The sequence below is a fragment of the Sciurus vulgaris genome (genome assembly GCF_902686455.1).
Source record: "Sciurus vulgaris genome assembly, chromosome: 5".
In the NCBI taxonomy this organism is placed as follows: domain Eukaryota; kingdom Metazoa; phylum Chordata; class Mammalia; order Rodentia; family Sciuridae; genus Sciurus; species Sciurus vulgaris.
The window spans coordinates 60996935-61021512 of NC_136465.1; the positions used below are offsets into that span (position 1 = coordinate 60996935).

Genomic DNA, 24578 nt, shown 5'->3' on the forward strand with positions numbered 1-24578 from the left:
CTGACAGATATCAAATATGATGAGTCTTTGATACGATCTTTCCTTCTATTTTAAAGGTGAAAATAAAGCAAATAATGAGGACAGCTTTCCACTGAAGCAGCTTTGGCCTAGATGTACTCATTATTCCTTTCCCTGCAGTATCCCTAGAATAAGTCAACCATGAAAAACACACATACAGGTGCACACACAGCACATACACTTCAAGAATCATCTTTGCCAAACTTAGTCTTTACATACAACTTTATTTCTTCCATTGGGTACTATGAAAAGCTTTTTCTTTCCTTCATCAAAGACTCTGTGTCGTATGGATCATGGATGTTAAATGGATCATGAACTAACATGTGATTGTCATCATTCTTTTAATTTCCTGTAGTAACTACACCTTGCCTGTGACAATTTGCTTCTGTAAAGAGGCCTTAGTTTTCACAAAGTAATCACTACTTAAGCACTTTCATTTTTTCAACCTACATGCTGAGACTTTGTTGTCACTGTTGTTGCTTTTCTGTGCTGGGAATCAAACCCAGGGTACATGTTAGGCAAGCACTCTACCACTGAGCCACACCCCCAGTTTATAAGGAGCCTTCTGCTTAGATGCTGTTATGACACTTCAGGAATGCCTTAGCAGGAGAGGGATGGGGAAACAGATTGTTTTTTTTTTTAATTTGTAGAAAATTATAAATAACGTAATAGGGGTACAGAAGAGATGGTCCTGAGGAAACACAGAGTAGTAGTATAAAGAATGTGGAAAGGCTCCTGAGAGAAGAGAGTTGGGCTCAATTTTTAGGAAAAGTAGGACCTGGATAGGTCAGCAACCAAATGATCCAAGGCACAAAGCTGTGAATCCCATACAGCTGTTAGAGGGACAGAGAACCATGTGGCTGAAACACAAGTGTGATGTTGGAGAAAAAGAGTGGCAGAAAAAAGCCCCAAAGTGTCCATGGCAGGTCATGATATAAGGGCCTGGCAGTGCCAACCTTACGTAAAAACAGGTAGGTAAAGGGAAAGAAAAGGGCTAAAATTCAGATTTTAGAAAGTAACTCTCAGCAGTATAGAGAATAAACTAGAATTGGGATAGTGGTGGAAGGAAATGCTGAAGGAAATTAGACAATCAAGGGCTCAGGCAAAGGTGCTGAGGTATAGGGTAGGGGGTCTTCCTCTACAGGCATTTCTGGGATACCATAGAGAAGTCACGGTCTATAACCAGGCACAGGCAATACACCAGGAAAAAAAAGGTACAGTACCTTTCTCTTAACAGCTCTAACTTCATTCATTTCAACTTGACAATCATTGATGCCATTTGATATTTGCTGAGCTCTAAGTGTACAGAATGCACAGTTTTAAATAAGTAGAGCTCTGTATACACACTCTCTGCCACCAAGATACCTACAGTCCAATTTCACCTTAACTTGTTAGCCTTGCTCATTCCCAGGGAGAAACTCATTCTTACCAAAAAAAGAAAAAGAAAAAGAAAAAAAGAAAGAACAAAACAAACCTCTAAAAGACTGCAAACTGCCCCAACAGGGCATTCTGCAGAGATGACAATGTGATTTGGGGTTTGGACAAGGATAAGGAGAAACTGGAGGAAGAGGTTGAGAAAGATACAAATGACAGTGTCATGGGGCATTTGTCAGTCCCCAGATGCAACAATTACATGGCAAAGAATGGTATCACCTAGCCTTAGGTAAAGAATGCTTCTGAATCATTTAAAAATGACTTCCTCCTACATGTCACAAGTTCAGACTTATACTGAGCTTCATTCAATGTTGCCAGACACTGGAAATTTAAAAACAAAAGAAAGTGAATAAGCCTAGAAAATTCTACAACACTGGATTAAAACAAAACAAGCAATAGCTATAAGGAGAAACCTGCTTAAATAGGACTACCAACTACCTTACATCTTTATCAACCCTAAAGTTCCACATGCTCACTCCAGTCAGCAGTAGCATCTCTTATGAACTGTTTCATAGTGCTCTAACATTGATCATTTAGTACTTGGATGTATTTTTAGAGCATATTCCTATCATTCTTCACTTGGTAACACTTGAGATTTTAAAAACAGGCATAATGATTTCAAATTTCTTCATCTATGATTTAACTTAGGAACTTGTGGATACACTGATACAAAGTCCAAATCCCATAGCATAAAGCATAAAAAAGCTCATAAAGCATAAAAAAGCTCATAAAGCATAAAAAAGCTCTGAGGCTCAGTGAGTTAGCATTCTCTTGAAGACGAAAGTGATAACAGCTCACTTGGAAGAAACTTACCATTGAAACAAACAGTTAGAGATCTTGGGTGTGTTTTAAACATGCAGGAACAATTGTCAAGAGAGAACAGGCTCTATTACAAATAAGTGATTCTCAAGCAGTTAGTGACCTATTCCCTCCCATTCATATCCTAAAACACATTATTTTTTGCTTTAATAATACTGAGGAATTAAGACTAACGGAAACACCTGGAGTTGATTTTAACACTGTTCTGCTAGACCAGGGTATGGTCCAAATCCCATTAGGCTAAATTTCACCCTTGACCTGCCAAATATGATTACCAGAATCCAGTCACTTCTCTGGGTCCTGCAGCTGTTCTTTCCCCTCCCGTCATAATCATCACATCTACTTGTATGCCCAGAACTCCAACAGCACTGAAAGCACTCACTGCCAATTCAAGTAGAACAACAATTTCTGCAATTGACCCTCCCAAGCAAGCAAGCCTGTGTTACCTTTGCTAACTAGCAATATGTGCAATCCACATGCTTCCAAAAATCCCAAGGGCACTTTCATTGGTGATGGTCTAATGCAGGTACTGCTGGGAGAAATAGCAACTTACAAGGACTACAGCAACTGTCATAGTTTATTTAAAAGAGAATCAAGGGACAGTCAAAGTGTTTAAGTTGCAGTCAAGGCAGAATGTAGAGCTTCAAGCTCACCTATGTAGAGACCCTGTAATACCAGGTGATGGACTAACAGGCTGGAACCTTTTCCCTGACCCAGTGGTCAAATCATCTAACATATCATTTTTCCTTTGAAGACTAAAGCTTGAACAAGGCAGGCCATAGAGGTCTTTTTTTTTTTTTTTTTTTTTTTTTTTCCCTGTGTACTGGGGATTGAACTCAGGGATGCTTTATCATTGAGTTATACCCCAAGTTCATTTTATTTTTTATTTTGAGAAAGGTTCTCGCTAAGTTGTCCATGCTGACCTTGAACTTATGATCCTCCTGCCTCAGCCTCCCAAGTAGTTGGGATTATAGACAGGTACCACCAAGGCTGGCAAGATTTTTTCATTTATTTTTAAATCAAATTTCTGATACCTTGGTAAAGTCTTAATTCTTCTTTTATAAACTGGGCAGCAATCACTAAGCTGGTACCAGTTACGTTCAAATTATATCCCGAGTCACATTTTGTTTGTATATCACTGAGATTTTCAGGAGGAACCCACTGACCTTTAGGCCTATTAACTCCCTCCATATCCCCACCTGAGGCATTTCTTAGAGATACCCTTTCTCAAAATTGACCAGATATAAGCTTACTTAGTAAACCCGAAAGGCCAAGTAAATCAGAGTTAATTCTTCTTCACAAGACATCTACTGAAAATCCCTAACTTGAGTACTCTTCGGGTCAATAGATCTTTTCTGAAGCACTAATACTGACCTAAAGTTTTCAGTTTCTTGATAATTAATGACTCCCTCTTCCAACAGAAGGGAAATTTTTCACAATAAAAAAAAAAAATCAAATTGCTGAATGTAACATAATAAACATCATCCATAAAAGATTTGACAAAATAGATAATATTAAGGACAAATTCTGAGGAAATCTTTTAAATCTTAAAGATATAAGCAAAATGCATTGACAATGGCAACCATTTGTTTAAGGGCACATGACCATTAAAGGAAAAAGGCAATATAACTCAAGAACCTTACAGTAGAACTTCTCTACATTAAGCTGAGACTCCAAAAGGTTATATCTGCAAAGAACCCAAAAGAAGCTATACCCACAGACAAGCAAAGCTCAACCTATCTCTCTTCTAACCTCAGAGAACAAAGGGGACATCATATTGACACTGAGTAAAACTGAAGGGGAAAGCTTTCAAACTGAAAGCATGGCTGGTAGACCACAGAACCTCCAACCATGAACTTGGTAGTGTCCAAGGTGCACGTCAGTAGCAAACACAAACCTTCTTGACAGGAATGCACTGTATTCTACACACGGAGGAATGCCACACATCATTTTTACAGAAAAAACGACCATCCCAAAGTCAGACACAACCAAACACAGAAGGAAACACAGCAAGTAGTGAGAATTAACACAGACTGAAATCATCCACACATTATGAAACAATTATGCCTACTCTGTTGAAAGAAATAAATAACACACTTGAAAATATCTTTAAGGGCTAGGAAAGCATAAAATGCAACATAGAAGGTTTGAAAAAGGACCAAATAAAATTGCTAGGAATGGAGAGGCGGGTAGTAATTAAAATGAAAAACTTTATGGATGGTCTTGGCAATACAGAAGAGACAAGGAGTGAAGTGTGGCAGATTAGAAGAAATGTAGTATGAGAATAAGAAAAAATATGGGAAATTTAAGAGAAGTTAAGAGAACCGAGGACTACAAAAAAGTCCAACTTAATTTTAATTACAGTTTCAGAAGGAGGAAAGAGAGTGAGTTGCAGGAAATCTCTGAATGTATATACATTTCTGTGTTGGGACTCAGTGTGACTCTGATGTTAAAAAGGCTACTGAAATGATTTCACATACACCTCCATGGTGACAATCACTGCAGTTTAATTCATTTCACTTAAAAAGCAGTCTCCTGCTTGTCTGATAAAATTCTTGCTTTATGAGAATTTTCCAAATGAAGCAAATCCACATGTTCAAGAAGTCCAATGTCCTGAGCAGGCAAAGGAAAAAGGAATCCACACCTAAACACATCACAGTGAAACTTAGGAGGTGGATACAGAGAGGACACTCTTGAAAGCATCTGGAGAAGAAAGGCAGATCACCTTCAAAGGAGTGGCGGTTAGACTGACAGTTAACAGCTTCTCAACATCATCTGATGGATTAAAGTACACTCAGGACTAGCCGCATCTTGGTTTTAGACCAAACTATATGTTTTACCTAATGCCATAATTGCATGCTGACTAAGTCCTTTCTCTGAACTCTTTCTCAAGGTAATGGCAATAAAGAGGATATAAATTTCTGAAAATAATTCTGAAGCATTCGGCAGCTTTTAGCTTTATTATCCAATAATGTGGTAAAGACACTGTACTAGAAATAATGGTGCTTGGCTTATAAGTTTCGTCTGTGTTAAAATCTTCCCACCAATCAATTAAAATACCTTCCTGGAACTCGGCCACAGAGAAAGAGAAGAAAAAGTGAAATTGATTCTTCCCTGGTAATAAATGGACCTCAACATAATAACTTAAATATATCTCTGGGCCACTGATAGAGTACCTGATGCTTGCTCAATAACTTTTTCTTTTAGATTTGGCTTTAAGAAGTCAAGTTTTTCTTTCATATATTTCTCCTTAGATCTCTGATTGTACTTTACATCCTATCAATAAATTCTTAATTACAATTATGATAATGCTAGAGAGCATTTTATATTTCTGTGTGGGGACTCAGTATGACTCTGATGTTAAAAAGGCTACTGAAATGATTTCACATATGCCTCCATGGTGACAATCACTGCAGTTTAATCCACTTCACTTAAAAAGCAGTCTCCTGCTTGTCTAATAAAATTCTTGCTTTATCAAGAGGAGAACAGACACATTCAGGAATTTTATAATAGAAAGTTTAAGAGGTCCTTTCAGTGAAGAGCTTGATGACAATTCAGAGTTACTAGAAAGAAAAAAATATGGGATCATAAATCAGCATAATATTATGATCCTTCTGCTAAAATGAACAGAAGAATTAAAAATCTACTTGATGGATTTAGTAGTGTTTCCCTGCACCCCTGGAAAATATACAGAGCTCATATCAAAAAAAAAAAAAAAGGAAGTACATAGAAAATTAAGGATGAGGAACCAAAAATAAATCTGAAAATCATGTACCACTGCTGAGGAAGAAATTATATAATTTTCTAAGCAAATATATTAGGAATTTCTGAAAGGGTCTGTCTAGTTTGCATGTTTTACTGCTTCATACTGACTTGCTTAATAGAGGTTAAATACCATAACTCTTACCCAATCACAGATTGTACGGAACAACTAAGTTAAGGGCACGTGAGAGATTACAACTCATAGCCAATACCTAGTTTCTATTGAGAACGTCATTCAAAAGGCTCTGCACTGGTGATTTAGCAATATATTTATTATCATGCACTATATTATCCTAAATAATTCACATACCTAAAAGAATTTCTAGATGTTTGCTAAGATAAATGAACCACATTGCTACTTCACCCATCAAAAATTGTTCATAAACTATTTCCTACACAAAACCAGTTTGTTATTGTCCTATACTTTACTCAACTGTTATTTTTGCAATAACTTAGGCTTTGTGACGAAGTTCCAGGTGAAAACACACCAAGAACACACTATACAAAATTAACTCTGAATCATAGTTTTTCTTCTACATCTACATTTTTGACTCCTTATCTAAATTAACTTTGTTAAGCATGAAACAAGGAAATAAAGTACAAATGAATGCCAAAAATTACATAAATTCAGTCCTCTAGTATCTTGATTGCTGCACAGAACAGTGTCCTTTCCACACCAGCATGTGGTGGTCCTCCAAAGGCTTTTGCTCCCTCTTCCTCCCAGGTGATGACTGCTTATTGTATGTTCTTAGAGACTCTCTCTCTCTCTCTCACTCACACACACACTCACACACACACACACACCACTGTATACAAGTTCCAACACACATATATTGACACACTTACACAAACACACATTCAGACATGTATCACACTGTAACCAAGATCAAACACACACATATGGAGACACACACACACATACTCTCAAACACATATCATACTACATCCAGGATCAAACACACACACACACTCTGAAGTTTTCACCCTCCAACCCTCTTAGCCTGAGCTGAGGAGTGCTTCCTGGTTATGACCTGGAAGACACTTGTTACCCATGACTGGCTGAGAATCAGCAGTTGTCTGTATTCCCACTTCCTTGGATGAGCTCCCAGTGGACTCTTCAGTCCCTTTCTAGCCACTGTTTAATTCCCTTATTAATGGGGCCAGTTAAATGAGTCAGCAAACTTTCTGAGTTTCTACTACCCTCAAAGGATCTCATTCTCCTCAAGGCAAAGTTCCTCCTTAAGACCTACAGAGTGTCATTCTTCTGTGAAGCTATAGTTTGAAGATGGTTCCCACTATACCTCAGGAAAATTTGATGTGAGGCCCAGAGAAAAACCATAGTATACTGAGTTTTTTTTCTTTCAGGGTACTAGCCAAATCCTTCAAATAAAGATCTGGACTAAATTATCATCCTATAAGAGGAGGAAAAATAACTGTATCTCTTATTCCACATCCTTCCCCCTCAAAAAAACCAAATAAATAGAAATAAATCCCCCAATGCAAACTGAACTGCCACCTTGCAAATTTAATAATGGTCTAAAAGACCTTCGACCTTTGATCTCTGGGTTCCTGAGACAGAGATGATTCAGGTTGCTGGTGATAAAATGTCACTGTAATCAGTGACTGGTCATTGGTTTTCAGATGGAAGAGGCAACTCAGTGTCTCAGAGCAGCTGTCAAGGCTTAAGTGCTCATGACTTTTTTCTCATGCACGTCCATTCCACAGAGAGTATCCAGAGAGCCCTAAAGATCTTTTTTGTTTTCAGTTATCCTGCATTAAGGGATCAGTGCTAACAAAGGTTTTAAAGCACTGAACCACCTTCCACCTCTACCATATATAAATTCACAATCACACACACACACACACACCAACATGTAACCCTCCTCTTCCATGTTATCATATTATGACTTTACTGGTCATCTTGTCAGTCAAACTTTATTAGAGCTACTCAGGTATAAACACTGTAATAGGGAACAAAAATATATAAAGGTTTGGCTGGTTTGGATGTTTGAAACACATCGCCCAAGCTGGTCTTCAATGGTAGAGGAATGTACTTCTCTTAACTAGAGAAACCATTAGCAAAGTAAAGCTAATGTATGTGGTTCTGATCTTAGATTTGAAAGTGTACCATCATGATAATTAAAATCCCTACCCTGAAATCTGGAGGACTGGGTTCTAGTTCTGGGATTTATGCAGTCAGAGTCTAAGGTTTTCTTCATCCAAAAAGATGTAGTTCAAGCAGATGAGCTTGTCAGTTCTAACACTCTAGGATTTTTCTCAAGACTAATGTAAACCTTGATATTTAGGCAGTTATTAATATTAAGATTATTCCCATTGCTTACCAGGAACAATTGTTTGTTTGTTTATTTATTTATTTATTTATTTATTTATCTATCTATTTATTCATTTATTTAACAAACTCTTAACATAGCAAACATTAGGTACAGATGAAGTGAAAGTAATCTATGAATATTATTAATTCCTTAAATCACATCAGTTTAATTTAAACTGCTTCTTCATATACAACAGAAAATGTAATAGAAACAATTTAGGGTTAGCAAAAATTGGGCACTAAACAAACGTTTATTTCCAATTGAGCGGTCTGAACAATTAAGCACATGTTAATATTTGCTGAGAGCTTTAAAATAAATTGTGGGAATTTAAACCACAAAAATAATGAATGGTCAATTTAGGAGCAAATACATACATCTCTGGTGCTGGCGATTAGAATTCATACTTTTCTTAAGTGACAGTACAAAATAACTAAATAGGTACCCAGAAACTCCTACAACTCACTATTTTAAACAAATTAGTGAAATTTCCTCATTTATTCAGTCACTGAGTAAATTCTTAAGAATAAGAACTATAGTCCCAGCACTGTGCTGGTCCTTGGTAATAACATAATGCACGAGGTAGAAATGGCTTTGTAAAGACTGCAATCTCCATGAAAGACTGAAATATAAAATGTTAAAGTATGCATATATACTCACTCAATTAAAAGTTCTATTGGGTGGTAACAGTGGTTTATTTCTAAAAATTAAAACATTAATGACAGAATTAAATGCTCACAATACAAGAGTTCATTTTCACCTCTGAACTGTAAACAAAAACAAAATAGGACACAGAAAAAAAAAATTCAAAGTATATTTTCTGTATTGTAAAAAAAAAGTTTATAAAATATAGAAATGTTGCCTACTTATTTATATACATTAGTTTATGTCCTGTTTAACAGTTCAGTATCTATACCAGTTCAGGAAATACTACTTCAATAACCTAGTAATCAGAAAAATAATTCTGTAGGAAGTAAGTCTATCTACCTAATTTGTGTCTCCAGCCCATTTTAAGTATAATTATTCATTAATGCTTCTTTATTTTTAAGTGCTGGAGAGTGACTCCAGGGAATAGAACATGTTAGGCAAGCACTCTACCACTTGAGCTACACTCCAGTCCTCTTAACACTTTTTGAAACTACATCAAAAAGAGCCAATAGCCATAAAAAGGATATAAGCACATATTTGGGTACTATGCAAATGCAGTACTTGTAATCTGGGTATGTACATCAACATGGAGTCATTTCTCATTTTTTATTTCCTAGAAGGACCAGAAACAGACTGTTTACCTGGAACCATCAGTCATTATTTAAAGAGCATTTTTGTTACAAACACACCCCCTGACACATGACAATTCTAAGGAGGCCCATTCTTACTTTAATTTATAAAGGGAGTTTCCAGCAAAGACTGCTGTATGGATAATCAAAACTAGATTCCTGTAAGGACAGAATAGGATGTGTATATATAATACATACGTGTGTGTGTGTGTGTGTGTGCATACATATATATGTCATGTATCTGTGTTATAGCGAACTGACATACTAATACTACTAGCAGAACACTGGGAATCTTTCAAAGGATTATTTCTTTTTGTGAGTTCACCACCCAGGCTTGGTGGCACACGCCTGTAATCCCAGCGACTCCTGAGATTGAGGCAGGAGGATCATGAGTTCATAGCCAGCCTCAGCAACTTAGCAAGGCCCTCAGCAACTTGGACCTTGTCTCTAAATAAAACATTAAAAATGGATGGGGATGTGGTTAGTGGTAAACCCCCAGGGTTGGAAGGAAGGAAGGAAGGAAGGAAGGAAGGAAGGAAGGAAGGAAGGAAGGAAGGAAGGAAGGAAGGAAGGGAGGGAGGGAGGGAGGGAGGGAGGGAGGGAGGGAGAGAGGAAGGGAGGGAAGAAGGAAGGGAGGGAGGAAGGGAGGGAAGAAGGGAGGGAGGGAGGGAGGGAGGGGAAAATTGGGGGTGAAAAAACTTTTTCGTTTAAACCCAGGGCTTCATGCATGCTAGGAAAGTGTTCTACCACTGAGCTTTTATCCCCATTCCTTTTTTAGTTGTAAATGGACAAATAGCTTTATTTTATTCATTTATTTTATGTAGTGCTGAGGATCCAACCCAGTACCTCCCATATGGATGCAAATATCAGAGTACTCCACGCGGAAAAACCCCAACGCCCCCACACAATTCCTTTTTTGATGGTCTGTAAACAATGTAAACAATACTTAAAAATCTACTGTTTCTTTCAAAATATCAAACAAGAGTATTTCTATAGACATGTTTCCTTCCTGTCAGTTTCAAGACAATTGAGAAAACACAATATAATCAACATATTATCCAATAGAAAAAAGAAAAAAAGAAAAACCCTCAAGACATAAGTCTCTCATTTCTGTTGAATTTAATATATGGAAAATCATGTATTTCATTTTCCATTCAACTCAGTATTCAAATAATTGGTTTTCTTTTGACAAACCCACCAGCTCATTTCCATAATTCCTGTAAGTATAACTCTTTCCCAAAATGGATAATGCATGAGCAGTACCCCCAGGGAAGATTCCAAGTATATAGCAAGGTGACCTCACTGAAACAAATTATAATCACAATCTATTTTCTGTATTTGATCTAATCCTTCTGGGGACAATATACCGACTTTCAATATTTTTCCCAGAAATGGATGACAATAATTTTCAGTATTACTGCAATTATAATTGTTTATAAACATCTACCATCTCATGGGCTTTGAGGCAGCCCCTTCCATTTTTATTTATTTAAAAACAATTTCAAGTTAAGAATGTAAAGGGAATACTATAATTTTAAACAATGAAATGCTGTGCTTAAAACTAATACTTTTATTTTACTCTGTTGGCAGAAAATAGAATATTAAAATAATATAAAGTAGGTTTGATACATATGCACAAAAATAATGTCTACTTACTATACAAATGAAAAACTCAGACAATTAGCTTTTTATACCACATAATACAATTGGCCCCAATCAATTAATTCACAAACTACATTCATCTGTGCTTTTGGCTTGGAAAATTTTTAAAAGAGTCAATAGGTATATATAGAAAAATGATTCTCACACATTTATTCTACAAATATCTATATGCAAAATACTAGGCACTATTGTGCAATACAAATTTACAGTAAGTTATACTTGACTTCAAAACATGGGAGGTTAAGAATGGGAGTACTACATTTAAGAACTAATGGGCATATGTTTTAAGAGACTCTAGGTGTATATGTGTGTGCAGGAATGTATGCATTTAAAATACAAGTTCATTTAACATACTATTGCAACAATTAGATAAAACAGCACGCACAAGAGTTCTTCTACTCTAAAACTGAGTTTACTTCTAAGCCAAAGATCATGCTAAATCTCAGGTTAAGAATGCCCAACTCTTCCTTTTATGAGTATGTTCTATATTTGGTATCCAACTCTCACCAATGTTTCAAACCTCTGGGATCAATGCCAAATATGTATTTCATATGTATTATTCACATGATATTTATTCACAAAGAACTTCTTGGTGGGAATGCAAAAATGGTGCAACCATTATGGAAAGCAGTATGGAGATTCCTCAGAAATCTTGGAATGGAACCATCATTTGACCCAGTTATCCCACTCCTTGGTTTATACCCAAAGGACTTAAAATCAACATACTACAGTGATGCAGCCACATCAATGTTTATAGCAGCTCAATTCACCATAGCTAAGATATGGAAATCAACCTGGATGTCCTTCAACAGATGGAAGGATAAAGAAAATGTAATATGTATATGTGTGAGAGAGACGGAATATTACTCATCTTTAAAGAAGAATGAAATTATGGCATTTTTTTTTGTAAATGGATGGAGTTAGAGAATATCATGCTAAGCAAAATAAGCCAAACTGCAAAAAACCAAAGTCGAATGTTTTCTCTGATATGTGGATGCAAATTCACAATTGGGGCGGGGGTAGAATAGGGAAGAATAGAGTTACTTTATATTAGGTTGGTGGGGTGAAGGGAGGGGAAGGATATGGGGGTAGGAATGATAGTAGAGTGAAACAGACATTATTACCTCATGTACATATATGACTGCATGACTGATGTGATTCTAAATATGTATAATCAGAAAAAAGAGATTATACTCCATTTATGTATGTCTATCAAAATGTATAAATGCATTATACTACAATGTACAACAAATTAGAACAAATTAAAAAATTTTAAAAAGATTGTTGGGCTTCCAGCTTCTTGATTTTTCAAATATATTTTAAGACTAGTAAATAAATAAGATACATTTTGAAATTAAAAAAAACAACTTCCATATATAAGGCCCTGTGAAAAAATGTACAATATTCATAAAGTTACATTCTGAGGGCTTAAAATTGGGAACACATTGATGTAACCCCACAGATACAAATGTATGACCAACTGATGAAAAACTGCTTAGGTTTTTATTCAAACTGATATTTTAAATGAAAATGATATTTTAGTGTTGACTCTATACCAGGAACAATGCTAAACACTTAACTCTCAGAAATACCCCAGAAATCACATAAAATTATTGTTCACAATGTATAAATGAAGAAACTGAAGCTTACAGAGTTTTATACTGACAGAATTACAATAGTGGGAAGGGGTGTATCTAGGGCTTAGCTCCAACCCCATGAGAGTACAGAATTTTGTCTCTTAATCATTGTTGTGTTCTAAATTCCAAGAGTACCTTCAAGGCCAGGACTAAAACCAGGACTTCCTGTCCTACAATGGACTTAGTTGCTAGACCTGACCAGCATTCCAGTATCACAGAGCCATCTACTTGATGGAAATCAAAGTCACATTCTTATGATGATGAGTTTCGAACTGTCCTACATAGAAAGACAAAAATTCTCATTGGACTGCTAATCAGGAAACAGCACAATTTTTTTTTTTCTTCCTATTTCAGTGTGATAAGACAATAAATTCTCCAAGTTGAAGGCTGGGGAGAGAAGAGAGAACAAAGGGAAGGTTCACAAGTAAAGCATGTATGGAATCATGTGAAACATAATACAAATGTTCACATGGTAGACACTAAACTATAATGTGCTATATCTAAAATGACTCCTTTTATCCTGCAGCCTTTATTATGTCAACTACTGTTAGAGCACATTAACAATCCTCCTGTTTCCCTTATCATCAAAGGAAGTCCAAGGAATAACGTGAAGAGGACAGAAGAGACATTCAGAGACTATGAGGAAATTTTCTAAATTTTGATAGACTTAAGAATTGAAAGAATATTTGATTCATGACATATTTTTAAACATTAAATAGCAACATGCTATCTCTATAAAAACAGCTCTCTCACTATGAGTATTAGTTTTCTTTTAAATATGGCACCTACATCCCTTCATTTTCTTTTATTCTTTGAGTCTTAGATGCCTTTCTTATGCGTTCACATAATAAGTGTTATTTCCTATTATTATAGTCAAATGAAAATCCTAAATAACATACAAAACAGCTAAGAAACAAACCCTTAATCATAACATTTGAGGCTTTTTTAAAGAGAAATTCTTCTAGAAATAATCTCAAAATTTTGCCTTATAGCAAAATGAAATATATTTTCAAAAATGTATTTGTAAAGTGGGAAATTTCAACTTGCAAATTTGGAGTCCTTCAATATAAAATATATACAAATATGTATTCTAGAAATTTTAGCTGGGCTCAGTGGCACATGCCTGTAATCCCAAGGACTCAGGAGGTTGAGGCAGGAGGATCATAAGCTAAAAGCCACCCTCAGCAAAAGCAAGGCACTACCTGTCCCTAAATAAAAATACAAAAAATAGGACTGGGGATGTGGTTCAGTGGTCAAGTGCCACTAAATTCAATCCCTGAAAAAATTTACATATTTATAAAAAGTACTTTTTCTGAAAAAAAAAATCATTCCAGATTGGAATTTAAACATTTCCTTGTAGACTTTAACATCGCTATGGAATAACTAAAAAGACTATGATATCCTTTAAAAATGTAATTTAAGGGCTGGGGTTGTGGCTCTGTGGTACAGCACTGGCCTAGCATGTGTGAGACACTGGGTTCAATCCTCAGCATCATATAAAAATAAATAAATAAAGGGATTGTGTCCATCTACAATTAAATTTTTTTTAATAAATGTAACTTAATATCTAAAATTGTGAGATTATGTGTAATGAGATGCATTATAAGCATATACACTTTTAAAAACTGGCTTTATTAAAATTTCAACTTCATAATATAAACCATCTAATAATGAAATGCAATTTCACTTGACAATAAAATTCATGCTTATTAAAACTGTTAGAAAAATCCAGTTGATGTGGAAATGTAAACATGAGTAAAGGGCTTTTTGTTTTTCCTATTGTTCCATAAAATAAAGTTAAGATTACTCATCAATCATCATTGTTAAATTTTGTGATAGAAATTTACTACTTTTTCCTACAAGGAAAAATGGTAACTGCCTTAGCATTTAGTATATGCTAACTTTATACTGAATCCATTTTATGTGGATATCATATGAGCTTATCTACTGATTGGAGAAAATGCCATTGCTTCACTTATTTCCTATCCAAGATTTATTTTATATATTACTTTAATCCCATTTAGTTACTAAAACTTAAAAAGATTTCTTCAAAGTTGTCATTACTATGTTATTTAAAATAACACATAAAACATACAAATTATTAAGTTACTGAAGCCCCAATATTAGATTAAACTCTGGAACACTGACAATATTCAGCCATGTATGACCTATAAAATTGACAGTTTCATATGGTTCAATGTAATAAAATGGGCCCTGACTCCCATATTATTGAAACTAAAACATAATAGCTGCCCAGGGAAGGCAGTTGCCTGTTGATTGAAGCTGTGAGAGGCTTGGGACATCATGGCAGAGCAAAAGTTATTCACATCAGTGATGCCTTTCTGGAGCAAAACACAATGTGAACAATATCACATTTTAGAAAGGGAGGGAAAGTAATACCATAAGAGTAACTCACAACAAAAACGACAAGTGCAGGGTGGAATAAACCATGAACAGGTAAACCACAAATAGCAGGATCGTCTGAGAGCATTACAATATCACCCCAAGGTCCAAAAGAATTAGTTATTCAAACCTGTGTTTAACTCAAAGTACAACTCTTAAATACTGAAGCCAAGGGTCAAGGAAATAGAGGGACATGCAAAAATAAAACAAATCTATTGGTAAACACCACGTGTTCAAATCTGATGCTTTCACTTATAATTTTCCAATGCTAGAGTAAAATTTTCAAATATGACTAAATCTCTTTCTGGATATCATTTGCATTTATTGGACAACAAATGCCTAGAAGATTCTTAGAGTTGCTTGGCTCCCTGTGGAAAAGATGCCAGTGAAAATTAATCTGACAGATGTTCCCCTGCACATTCCCTTAATTACTGCATCATCACCATCAGAATGATGTTTCAGAATATTCTGATTCAGATCTCTTAATGAAGTCAGGATATTTGGTTTCGGTGGAAAACAAATTCCACTTGAAGCATCTAACATTGAGGGACTCAAGACCCTGTTCCTTCCAGGAGATTGCCCAGAATATTGTAGGAACTTAAAATTAAGTAAAAAAAAAAAAAAAAAAAAAGTCAACCTTTGGGGAATAGCAGTGTGATGCTCTTGCAGCACCCTCTGGAGGCCATAGGAAGGTGGACACCGGTAAAAGGAAGAACTGAAGAGAATTCTGACCATCTCTGTTTGACCTGGCCAGAGGCCCAAGAACTGCACAGATCTCACTTGAGATGGACTAAAAACCACACTCCACCAATCATAATCCAGGAGATATAAGAATTATGCATAAGTAATTTAGTTTAAAAATGGGAAAGAGGGGCTAGAGTGGTGGAACGCTTGCCTTGCACAGGTGAGGCACTGGGTTCAATCCTCAGCACTACATAAAAATAAATAAATTAAATAAATAAATAAAAGTATTATATTCATCTACAACTAAATACATTTTTTAAAAACTGTGAAAAAGGTCCAATATATAACAACATTCTCCATAATTTTGTTACTTAATTTTATTAAAAAAAAAAAAATACACCAAATAGCCTATTTTCTGACAACACTCTGAATTCTGGGGAAATTTATTGTAGAGGCTTTTTCAATATTTTGAGGAGAGGGATGTGGACATATGATATTTTCATTAACAAAATCTAATAACTAAAAATCTAATAATGGTTATATAGGATATTATTAACTAGCAAGCTTCAAAGTAGCCATCTTCATGCTTACTACAAATAAAAATAAATTTTTCCTAACACCTCACTTTTTCTAAAGCAACAAACACTGACATCTATTGGTACTTTGGTAGTTTGCTTTTTTTATTGGTAGTTTTTTTTTTTTTTTATCTTATTAGTAAAACGTATGCAAGAACACACATTCACGACATCAACAGAATGAGGATGAACTCAAAACATGGCTTGTTCCTTTCGGGAAATTTTATTTTATGTATCTTAATAGATACATTTTTCTTCTAGTCAAAATAAATCCATTGTTAAGTTAATCAAATATGATTAGCGTTAGTTTTCTATTTCCTCTATTTGCCAAGTGAAAAGCTCCAGGGTTAACTAACTATTAGAAGTCATTTATTTGCCTCTCTGAGTAAATAAAAATGACTCACCTAAAACATTGACATTTGGTTTATTTTCTTCTAGTATGACACAGCACACCAAATTAGCAGTACTTTTAAAGTCGAATTTAATTTGTTACTTTGAGAAGGTTTCAGGACACTGATTTGGTGAGAGAACATGATATTCTTTAGAACCTTAAAACTACATATAACCATTACAGTGAGAGGGGAAGGAAAGAAAATAGGGAGTAATGTGAATTTATTATATTCACTGTTTTGTTTATATTTACAAATACCTGCACATGATTCTATGAACTTAACTGGCAATACACTGTTACTCTTGATAAAAAGATAACAGGACATATTAATGCACTTGGTTTTTCAATTACTATAATTTGTATAGTCCCCAAAGAGAAGATTACATATTATATACAACAAAGAGAGGTTTAAACATCAGCTCTTAAGTGTTGCCAGAAAAGGAGTCACATTTCAAAAATCTTCTCATAGGTTGAAACCTCAACATTTTTCTGCCAGGGATAAAATTAAGTTGTACTTCACTCTACTTTCAATATTTAGATTGAGTTCAGCACTGTTTTCATAATACATACATGCAGTTATGGAATCTGACATACTGGTCCGCTTTCCTCTATCGTTACAGGTAGTTCCTATTTAATATTTATACCTACACTAATCTAAGGTCAGCACAGGATTTTTTACCATAAAAGGTAAATTTTGAAAATTTTACCAAATATCCATGCAAAGACACAGACAATTCATCCCTGAAGTAATTTTATAAAAATAACTTAGATTTACTAGGCACTTATTACACGTTGGGCATTGTTCAGAATGCTTTCCATGGGTTATCTTGTTTACGTTTTGCTAAGTCTTCACGATAGTGATAATGATATTATTATCCCCATTTCACACACAAAAGAGGAAACTTAGGCACAGAAAGATTAAATAACTTTCCCATGGCTATGCAGTTAAGAAGCTGCTGATCTAGGATTTAAACCCAGGTAATCTGGCTAGAGAGTTAATAATGAGGCCTTCTCCCCTCCTGCTGCCTAATAGTGAGGCTCTTTTGTATTTTCTACAGGTCAAGTGATACTATATCCCTTGCCTGGTGTTATACTATCTGGAAAGTGGTAAGAATTCAATACATAGAAGCTCCCTTAATGATCAAATAAGAAAATATTCAGTATGGAGCCTGGCATATAGTAAAGGTACTGTTTAAATATGGGTCCAATATTTTCTGATTTTATGTATTCTATTTTTTCCTCTCCACTCTCATCGGTACCATTTTTCATGCTGTATATATGAAGTTAGTGTCCATTTCTCCCATTCTTTCTGCTATTTCCATTCTTCATAAGTACTATTTCATCCTGTAAATAATCTTTAATGTTTTTAATAATTATATAAGGTAAACAGTTACAACAAACCAGGCTGAAACAGATCACTGAACATTCCTACCATTCTATAAACACAGGCTGCCCTGTTAGTGACAGGGCACTTAATATCCAAGAATGTTTACAAGCACTTCAGCCTGTGGAGCCACTTAGTTAAGGAAACAGGTGGGTGATGTCATTCAGGGAGCACAAGCCTGCTTCTACCAATTTGGGATACTAAGTTTCTCAACTTTTCCAACACCTGTACTCACAAATGCCCCTTCTGCCAGGTATGAAGTAACAAAATAGTTCTGGAACTGGGCTAGGCATGATAATGACTTTTTTTTCCTGGTCATTTAAAAGAAAAAAAAAAATCCTTTGCAGAGTGTGAAAAACATATCAGCAAAGAGAATCATATAAGGAGCTTAGAGTCAAATACTAATTGGAAAAAAACAAAGCAACTGCTTTTGTAGTTCAGATTTCTGCAGAACTTTGTGGAGTCAACTGAATCGATATGAAGAAGCAGGATCTGGGAGGTACTGGATGCAGGAGGCTCAGGATGTCACAGGACTCTTGGTATATAGATCTGTGACACAAATCCCAGGACTATGCTGAGGTTGCTAATTTTGAGCAAAGAGGAATCAATGACCCCAAGGGCTCAGGACCTACTAGAGCCATTATCATGGAATAGATAATTCTGTCGAACATCTGCAGCCCCAATAGTGTGGAATTCAATATTCAGTCAATTGTATAAAAATGCAGATGCTATGAAACATAGCCATATATGTGCTGTGTATCAAACACATGTCATATGAAAATTAGAGAAGCTTTTTCCCCTGAAAACTTCCCTCCAACAGATGTGTTTATGCCTATGCATATAATACTATACACAGAAGGGCTGAATGGATGAGTTCCCTCAGTGTTATATCTCCCTGGACTGCCATGAAGCAATGTTATAACATCCAAAGAGACACTTGGCCATTGCACATGCATCATCAAGGAAATACAGCTTCAGTGGCTGTTTTAAAGAAAAGGTGAAACTTGGAATTGAAGGGAACTGATAAAGGAGCAATTCAAAAGATGGTTGTCCTCCTAAATCATGATTTGGGCTGGCATGGCAAGAGTAAACGTGGTAGTTACAACATCTACAAGTCATTACTTTGAGAATGCCTCATACCAACAGAGAGCAGACAGGTCAAGAAAGAGTGTGGGTTCTCTCACAATTATTGGCTATCAGTCATATATTACCCTAGGATAAAGAAAAATATACTGGCACTTGCCCATTATAAGGGAAATGACAAGGAAGGAGAGGAACACAGATTCCAAAGATTCCATTCAATGCTACATGCTTCTACCTAAAGTTGGTTTCAAGTACATCATTCTTTTCAAATCAAATGAAGAATAAACATACTTATCAAGTTTAACAAGTGCAAGGTGCCCTGGAAGGGGATAAAAAGTACCCCTCCCCACAAAAAAGATTATTACATGAGAGAACAGACAAATATACTAAAAAATAGCCAAGAGACAAGTTTATCCCAATTTGGGAGGGAAGATAATTGAAAGAATGTCACTTAAAGACATCAGTACATCTGGTTTGGAGGGAATCACAACTGTGGACCTAGAAAATTGAATCAAAGCCACTAAGGAAGTTCCAGTACTCTCTATCAAGAGAGAATATCAGGTAGTCACAGAACAGCTGACTACCTAGTAGATAAGATCTGAAGTGCCTGTTTTCTCCCAAATCTCTCCTCCACAGAGCCACTGGCTTGTCTGAAATGTCTGTGTTGTGGTACTTCTGATGTGAGCCCTTGATAAAATGTAAACCTGTCCTCTGAAAGGGATGCTACTCCAACTTTATCCCTCCTTATTTCATTAGGCCATCTGAAAGGACTACAGAAACTTCTGAAGACAATGTACTGACAGAAAAAAAAACACCACAAATAACTCTTTAGAACTTTACAGTTTGGGTTAGGTCTAAGATCTCCTTAACTGACCATGATAACCTTAGACAGCAGAGAGAGTAGAGAGGTTGCCAAGCTGGCTCCACATTTCATACTATGTACAATAAAATTTTATACTGTATCTCCAAAATAGGGTAAAAGTAAAGGAAAATTTCAATCTCCCCTCAAGAGAGGTAATGAGCAGTAATTAAGGTGAATCTGATCAGCAGTGTCTTATTTTAGAAGCACGCACATGAATGAATGGTCAGTCAGTGGCTAAACAATTACTCTCTGTTCAATTTCTGTTTTGCTCAAAACCCTGCTTAAGGTCTCTGCCAAAAACCCAGGTCCTGAAATGCTATCAGTGATTCCAACGAGACTAAGCAAATCTGGTTTGTTTTCTTCCTACAAGGAACAGAAAAATATTTGTTTATCTTCTTTAGCCACAATATTATCAAGTGCTATTGAATTGATTCTTCAGAAGTACTTCATAAAATGTGCGCTGGAGGTATGCTCTAAGTGACTTAAGACATCCAGATCAAGTAACAATTGGGAATTGCAGAGGCAGGAAGGGAAAAATAAAATAAAAAATAAAACAAAACACCAACTCTCATCTCCCTCTTCCCCCAACCCCCTTTTAAGCATCTACTTTATCTTGATCACCTACAAACAAGTATTTGTTCCGGATGTCTCTTCAGTCCAAGGCAATGTCTAAAGCATTAGCCGTTCTTAGGCATATCTAAGCTAACACTGTCATTTATGTTGTATTCTGATCATGAAATAGATTTGTTTCCAGAATGCTTTAATTGCTATTTCATTCTACATACAACCACTAAGCAACCGAATTAAAAAATACAGGTAAACCGTTGCTTTCTGGTACCTCTTGAGAACTTAAATTAACCATGTTTGTCAAGACGGTCCTGAAAAACAGAAGTGCTGCGCCAAAAGTTTGTAAAACTTAATTGGAGTTGACCTGATTCCTGGCACTGGGCTGGATTTTATCTGCTTCGCTAACCTTTAGGAATCCCTCCCAGCTGCTCTGAGTTTCCCTATTGCAGAACTGAATCAAGGGGAACGTACACACCTACCGCGACTCTACATCGCTTCTCCCCTGCCCAAAACACTACACCGACGCTCAGCTGCCCACGCAACTTTCTCGAACACCCTCTTCGCAGCCAGGGATCCTCAGAGAGGCCGCCAGGCTCTCTGTTCCCGCCGCCGGTTCCTACTTTTCTCGCTAGAGGGCAGACCGGGCCCACACAAAGCCCTTCGGCGCCAGGGCACGCGCGCACCCGGACTTCGCTCCTGCACGCCGGGTCCAATTCCTGGGCTGGGCTCAGCCGCTGAGGAGCTGGTGAAGGCAGTGCCAGGAAGCACAGCACACCTCAAAGTCCGGGAGGGCGCAAGCCGGGACTGTCGACCCCAGTGCTAAGCGCAGGGTGTAGGCGCCCAGGTGAAGGGCGACCCCTAGAAGCAAGAGTACCAGCCGACTCAGCGGACACCAGCGGGGCAGAGCCAGGCGCCAGGAGCGCAGGGCGCTGGCGGACGCGAGAGGGAGAGGCCACAGCACCGGATGAGAATGATGACTGGGCCCGGGTTGCGCACTCACCTGGGCTCGAGTCGCCCTCCGCTAGCGCGGGTTTCTTGCTGGAGCCTCGGTCCTTCTTCTTGCCCTTCCCCTTGCCTCTGCCTTCTTTGCGCTCGGACATCTCGCCGGAGAAATGAGCGCCTTTCGCGGACTTCTTCTGGCGAAGGCGACGCGCGACAAGTTTGGTCCAAGGGCTTGAAACGATTTGGGGAAAGTTTGTCCCTCGAGGGGAGAGTGAAGGACCGGGCTGAGGCGCTCGCGCTGTGCGGGGGCGTCTCCTGTTGCCTACGGGGAGTAGCGCGGACGCGGCGTGCGGTCCCAAGCCACCTGGAACTGGAGGTCTCTCCGTCTAGCAGTCGCCCTCGCTCTTGGGGCTACACCGGTTGCCCTGGGTCGCGCGACTGGCGGCTCCTGTCGTGGCCTCTGTCCGCGACCTCGCAGCCCGAGCTCGGAGAGCGTTCACCGTCCCGCCCGTGTTCCCATCGCCCAGGCAGCCGCCGCCGCTCCTCTCCAGCCCTTGCGCTAGCCTGGAGTTCCGACAAGTTTTGGGGAACTCCTCGCCGGCTCTTTTTCAATTGCCCCACAGCTACCCACCTCCCACCCCGCAGGTTGGAGGCTGGCGCCTCCTTTTCACCCTCCCCTTGCCTCGCCCCCTCCCTCTTCCCCACCACACCCCCACCCCGAGGCGCGGACACGCCACCGGGAGGAGCCTGGGCTCGGCGCTCCCGGGCGCAGCCCCTTTCCTCCGAGCCGGGGCGCTGGGGGAGGGTGGAGGGGGACGGCGCTCAGAGCGGCTGCCGGGAACTCCCGACAGGGGTCGCTGGAAGCTGCGCGGAAAGGCGACCGCCACAGCGACCACGGTTACTCAGCCGAATGGCCCGGGATGTTCAAAGAAGGGACCCGGGACTTTCGCTCCTCGCTTTCCTCCGCGGGCAGGCAGTGACCGCAGGGCTAGTCTGATTGCATTAAAGTGGAGAAAGATGTTGGAGGAAAGGATTTGCAACTCTGACACCTGCCCCACATATGAAGGCTCTGCAGACCTTGTGAGGGGGATTGACGTTTATTATTTTTCCAGAAAAGTTCAGAATTCATTCCTTTCCATTTTAATTGTTTCCCTCTCGCGCGTAGGGCAGAGTTAAACTCTGGGAGGGAGTTTAAAACCGGAAGGGCTCCAGGAACCACAAGGATGATCAGTCTGCACTTGGTATCTGCACCTTAAGCGTGTTCTGCCTTCGTGTACTTAAAAACTTGGTGTTAGAATTGTCATCTTCAGTTTTTCCTCAACGACAAAAAAAAAAAAAAAAAAAACTGGCTTTTCCTAAAGGGGTGTCAAAAACTGTAACGCTTACTAAAATTTAATTTTAAAAACATTTGATAAGCACGACTCAAAGCACGATCGACAATAACCAAAATGACTGCAATAACCTGGAGTGAGTCCTTCCGCTGTGTGCGAGAGAATAAGGGTAGAATGAAGGTAGAATGAAGATATCAGTCTAGGAGAGCCTTAATTCATCAATGCTAGTTTTCTCAAACTTTCCTCAGAACTGTACGTGAAAAGTACTAGTTCCCTTGTCCTCCCTCTGGTGGAGAATTATAAAGAGCCTGAAACTCAGAAAGCATTGGTACTCCCCGGTGAAGGACAAAAACCTATAAAGACCAACGATGTCTGCACCAGGGAATGATTCAGAAGAGTCTCCACGTAAAGAAAATCTGATGGCTACACCACAGCTGTGACTAAGACTGCCTTAGAATGTTCATTTACAGTGACATGCTCTGGCATTGTGGTCAGGAAGTTTTGAGCATGAACAATCCATGCTCAACATCTTATTCCACTTTCAAAGCAACTTGCTCCTGTTTTTCCTTCTCTGGGATTAATGCTCACTGAACCACTGCCTGCCTACAGCCTTCTCTAGGTTCTCTAATTGCCACCTTATAAGTAAAGGTGAAATCCAGGTGCCTCCTTGATATATAGGTGGGAAGGGAAAGAGGCGAAAAGATTCAATTTTAAATTGTCCTAAATTAAGAGTAATTTTATTCTACTTTAATTTGCATTGGAATAAGAATCAAACTCTGTTGGGGTGGGCTTAATTATTAAAAGATATTATAGCAATATTGCCATGGTTCTTCACTTTTAAAATATTTGATGTCTAGATGTCTTCTGACAACTTTCCAACAAACACCACATACAAGTTTCACTATGCCACAAAAACAGCAGAACCAAAGAAAAGATTATGAATATATGTCAATAGTACTGTAATATTCCAGTGTCAAATATCAAGTGGACTCTGAGTATTGGGTGAAATAACTCTGCTTTCCCAGGAGGGGCCACTGCTCAGCAAGAAGGGACAGCAAAATTTAGAACACAGAAGTCCTTTCAAAGATACTTTATCTCAAAGATGTGACACAGTGCAAGGGTGTAGTGTAACTAGCCACATGATATCAAATATTATTTTGGAATTTAAGAACTTAAGCTTAAATATATTTTTAAACTAAAAACAAATTTAAGATTTTCCCAAATAAAATAGGAAGCCAGTAATAAAACCCATGTGATGAAAATACTAATAATTCAGTCATTTTGGGGGATGGGGTCTAGATATTTTTACTTCACAAGAGCTTATTAATTCTTATTTAATAGTAATTTTTACATGAGAATAATGGAAAAGTGTACAATTTTGGGATAATTTTCTATCTGAATGAACCTATTGAAATAG

At 37.7% G+C, this 24578-nt stretch overlaps 1 protein-coding gene across 6 annotated transcripts in view; it reads right to left on the reverse strand.

Moving 5' to 3' along the window:
• The window catches only part of NRG1 (neuregulin 1), a 209501-nt gene extending 187033 nt beyond the window's left edge, over window positions 1-22468 (reverse strand). For 5 of the 6 annotated variants that reach the window (XM_079140225.1, XM_079140224.1, XM_079140222.1 and 2 more), the window contains exon 1: window positions 21889-22021. In XM_079140225.1, the coding sequence (XP_078996351.1) occupies window positions 21889-21988 (100 nt within the window). In that variant the 5' untranslated portion in view covers window positions 21989-22021. Of the gene's footprint in view, window positions 1-21888 lie in introns of all 6 variants that reach the window. The other variant, XM_079140216.1, reaches the window with a different exon arrangement.
• Between the last annotated feature and the right edge of the window lie 2110 nt (window positions 22469-24578).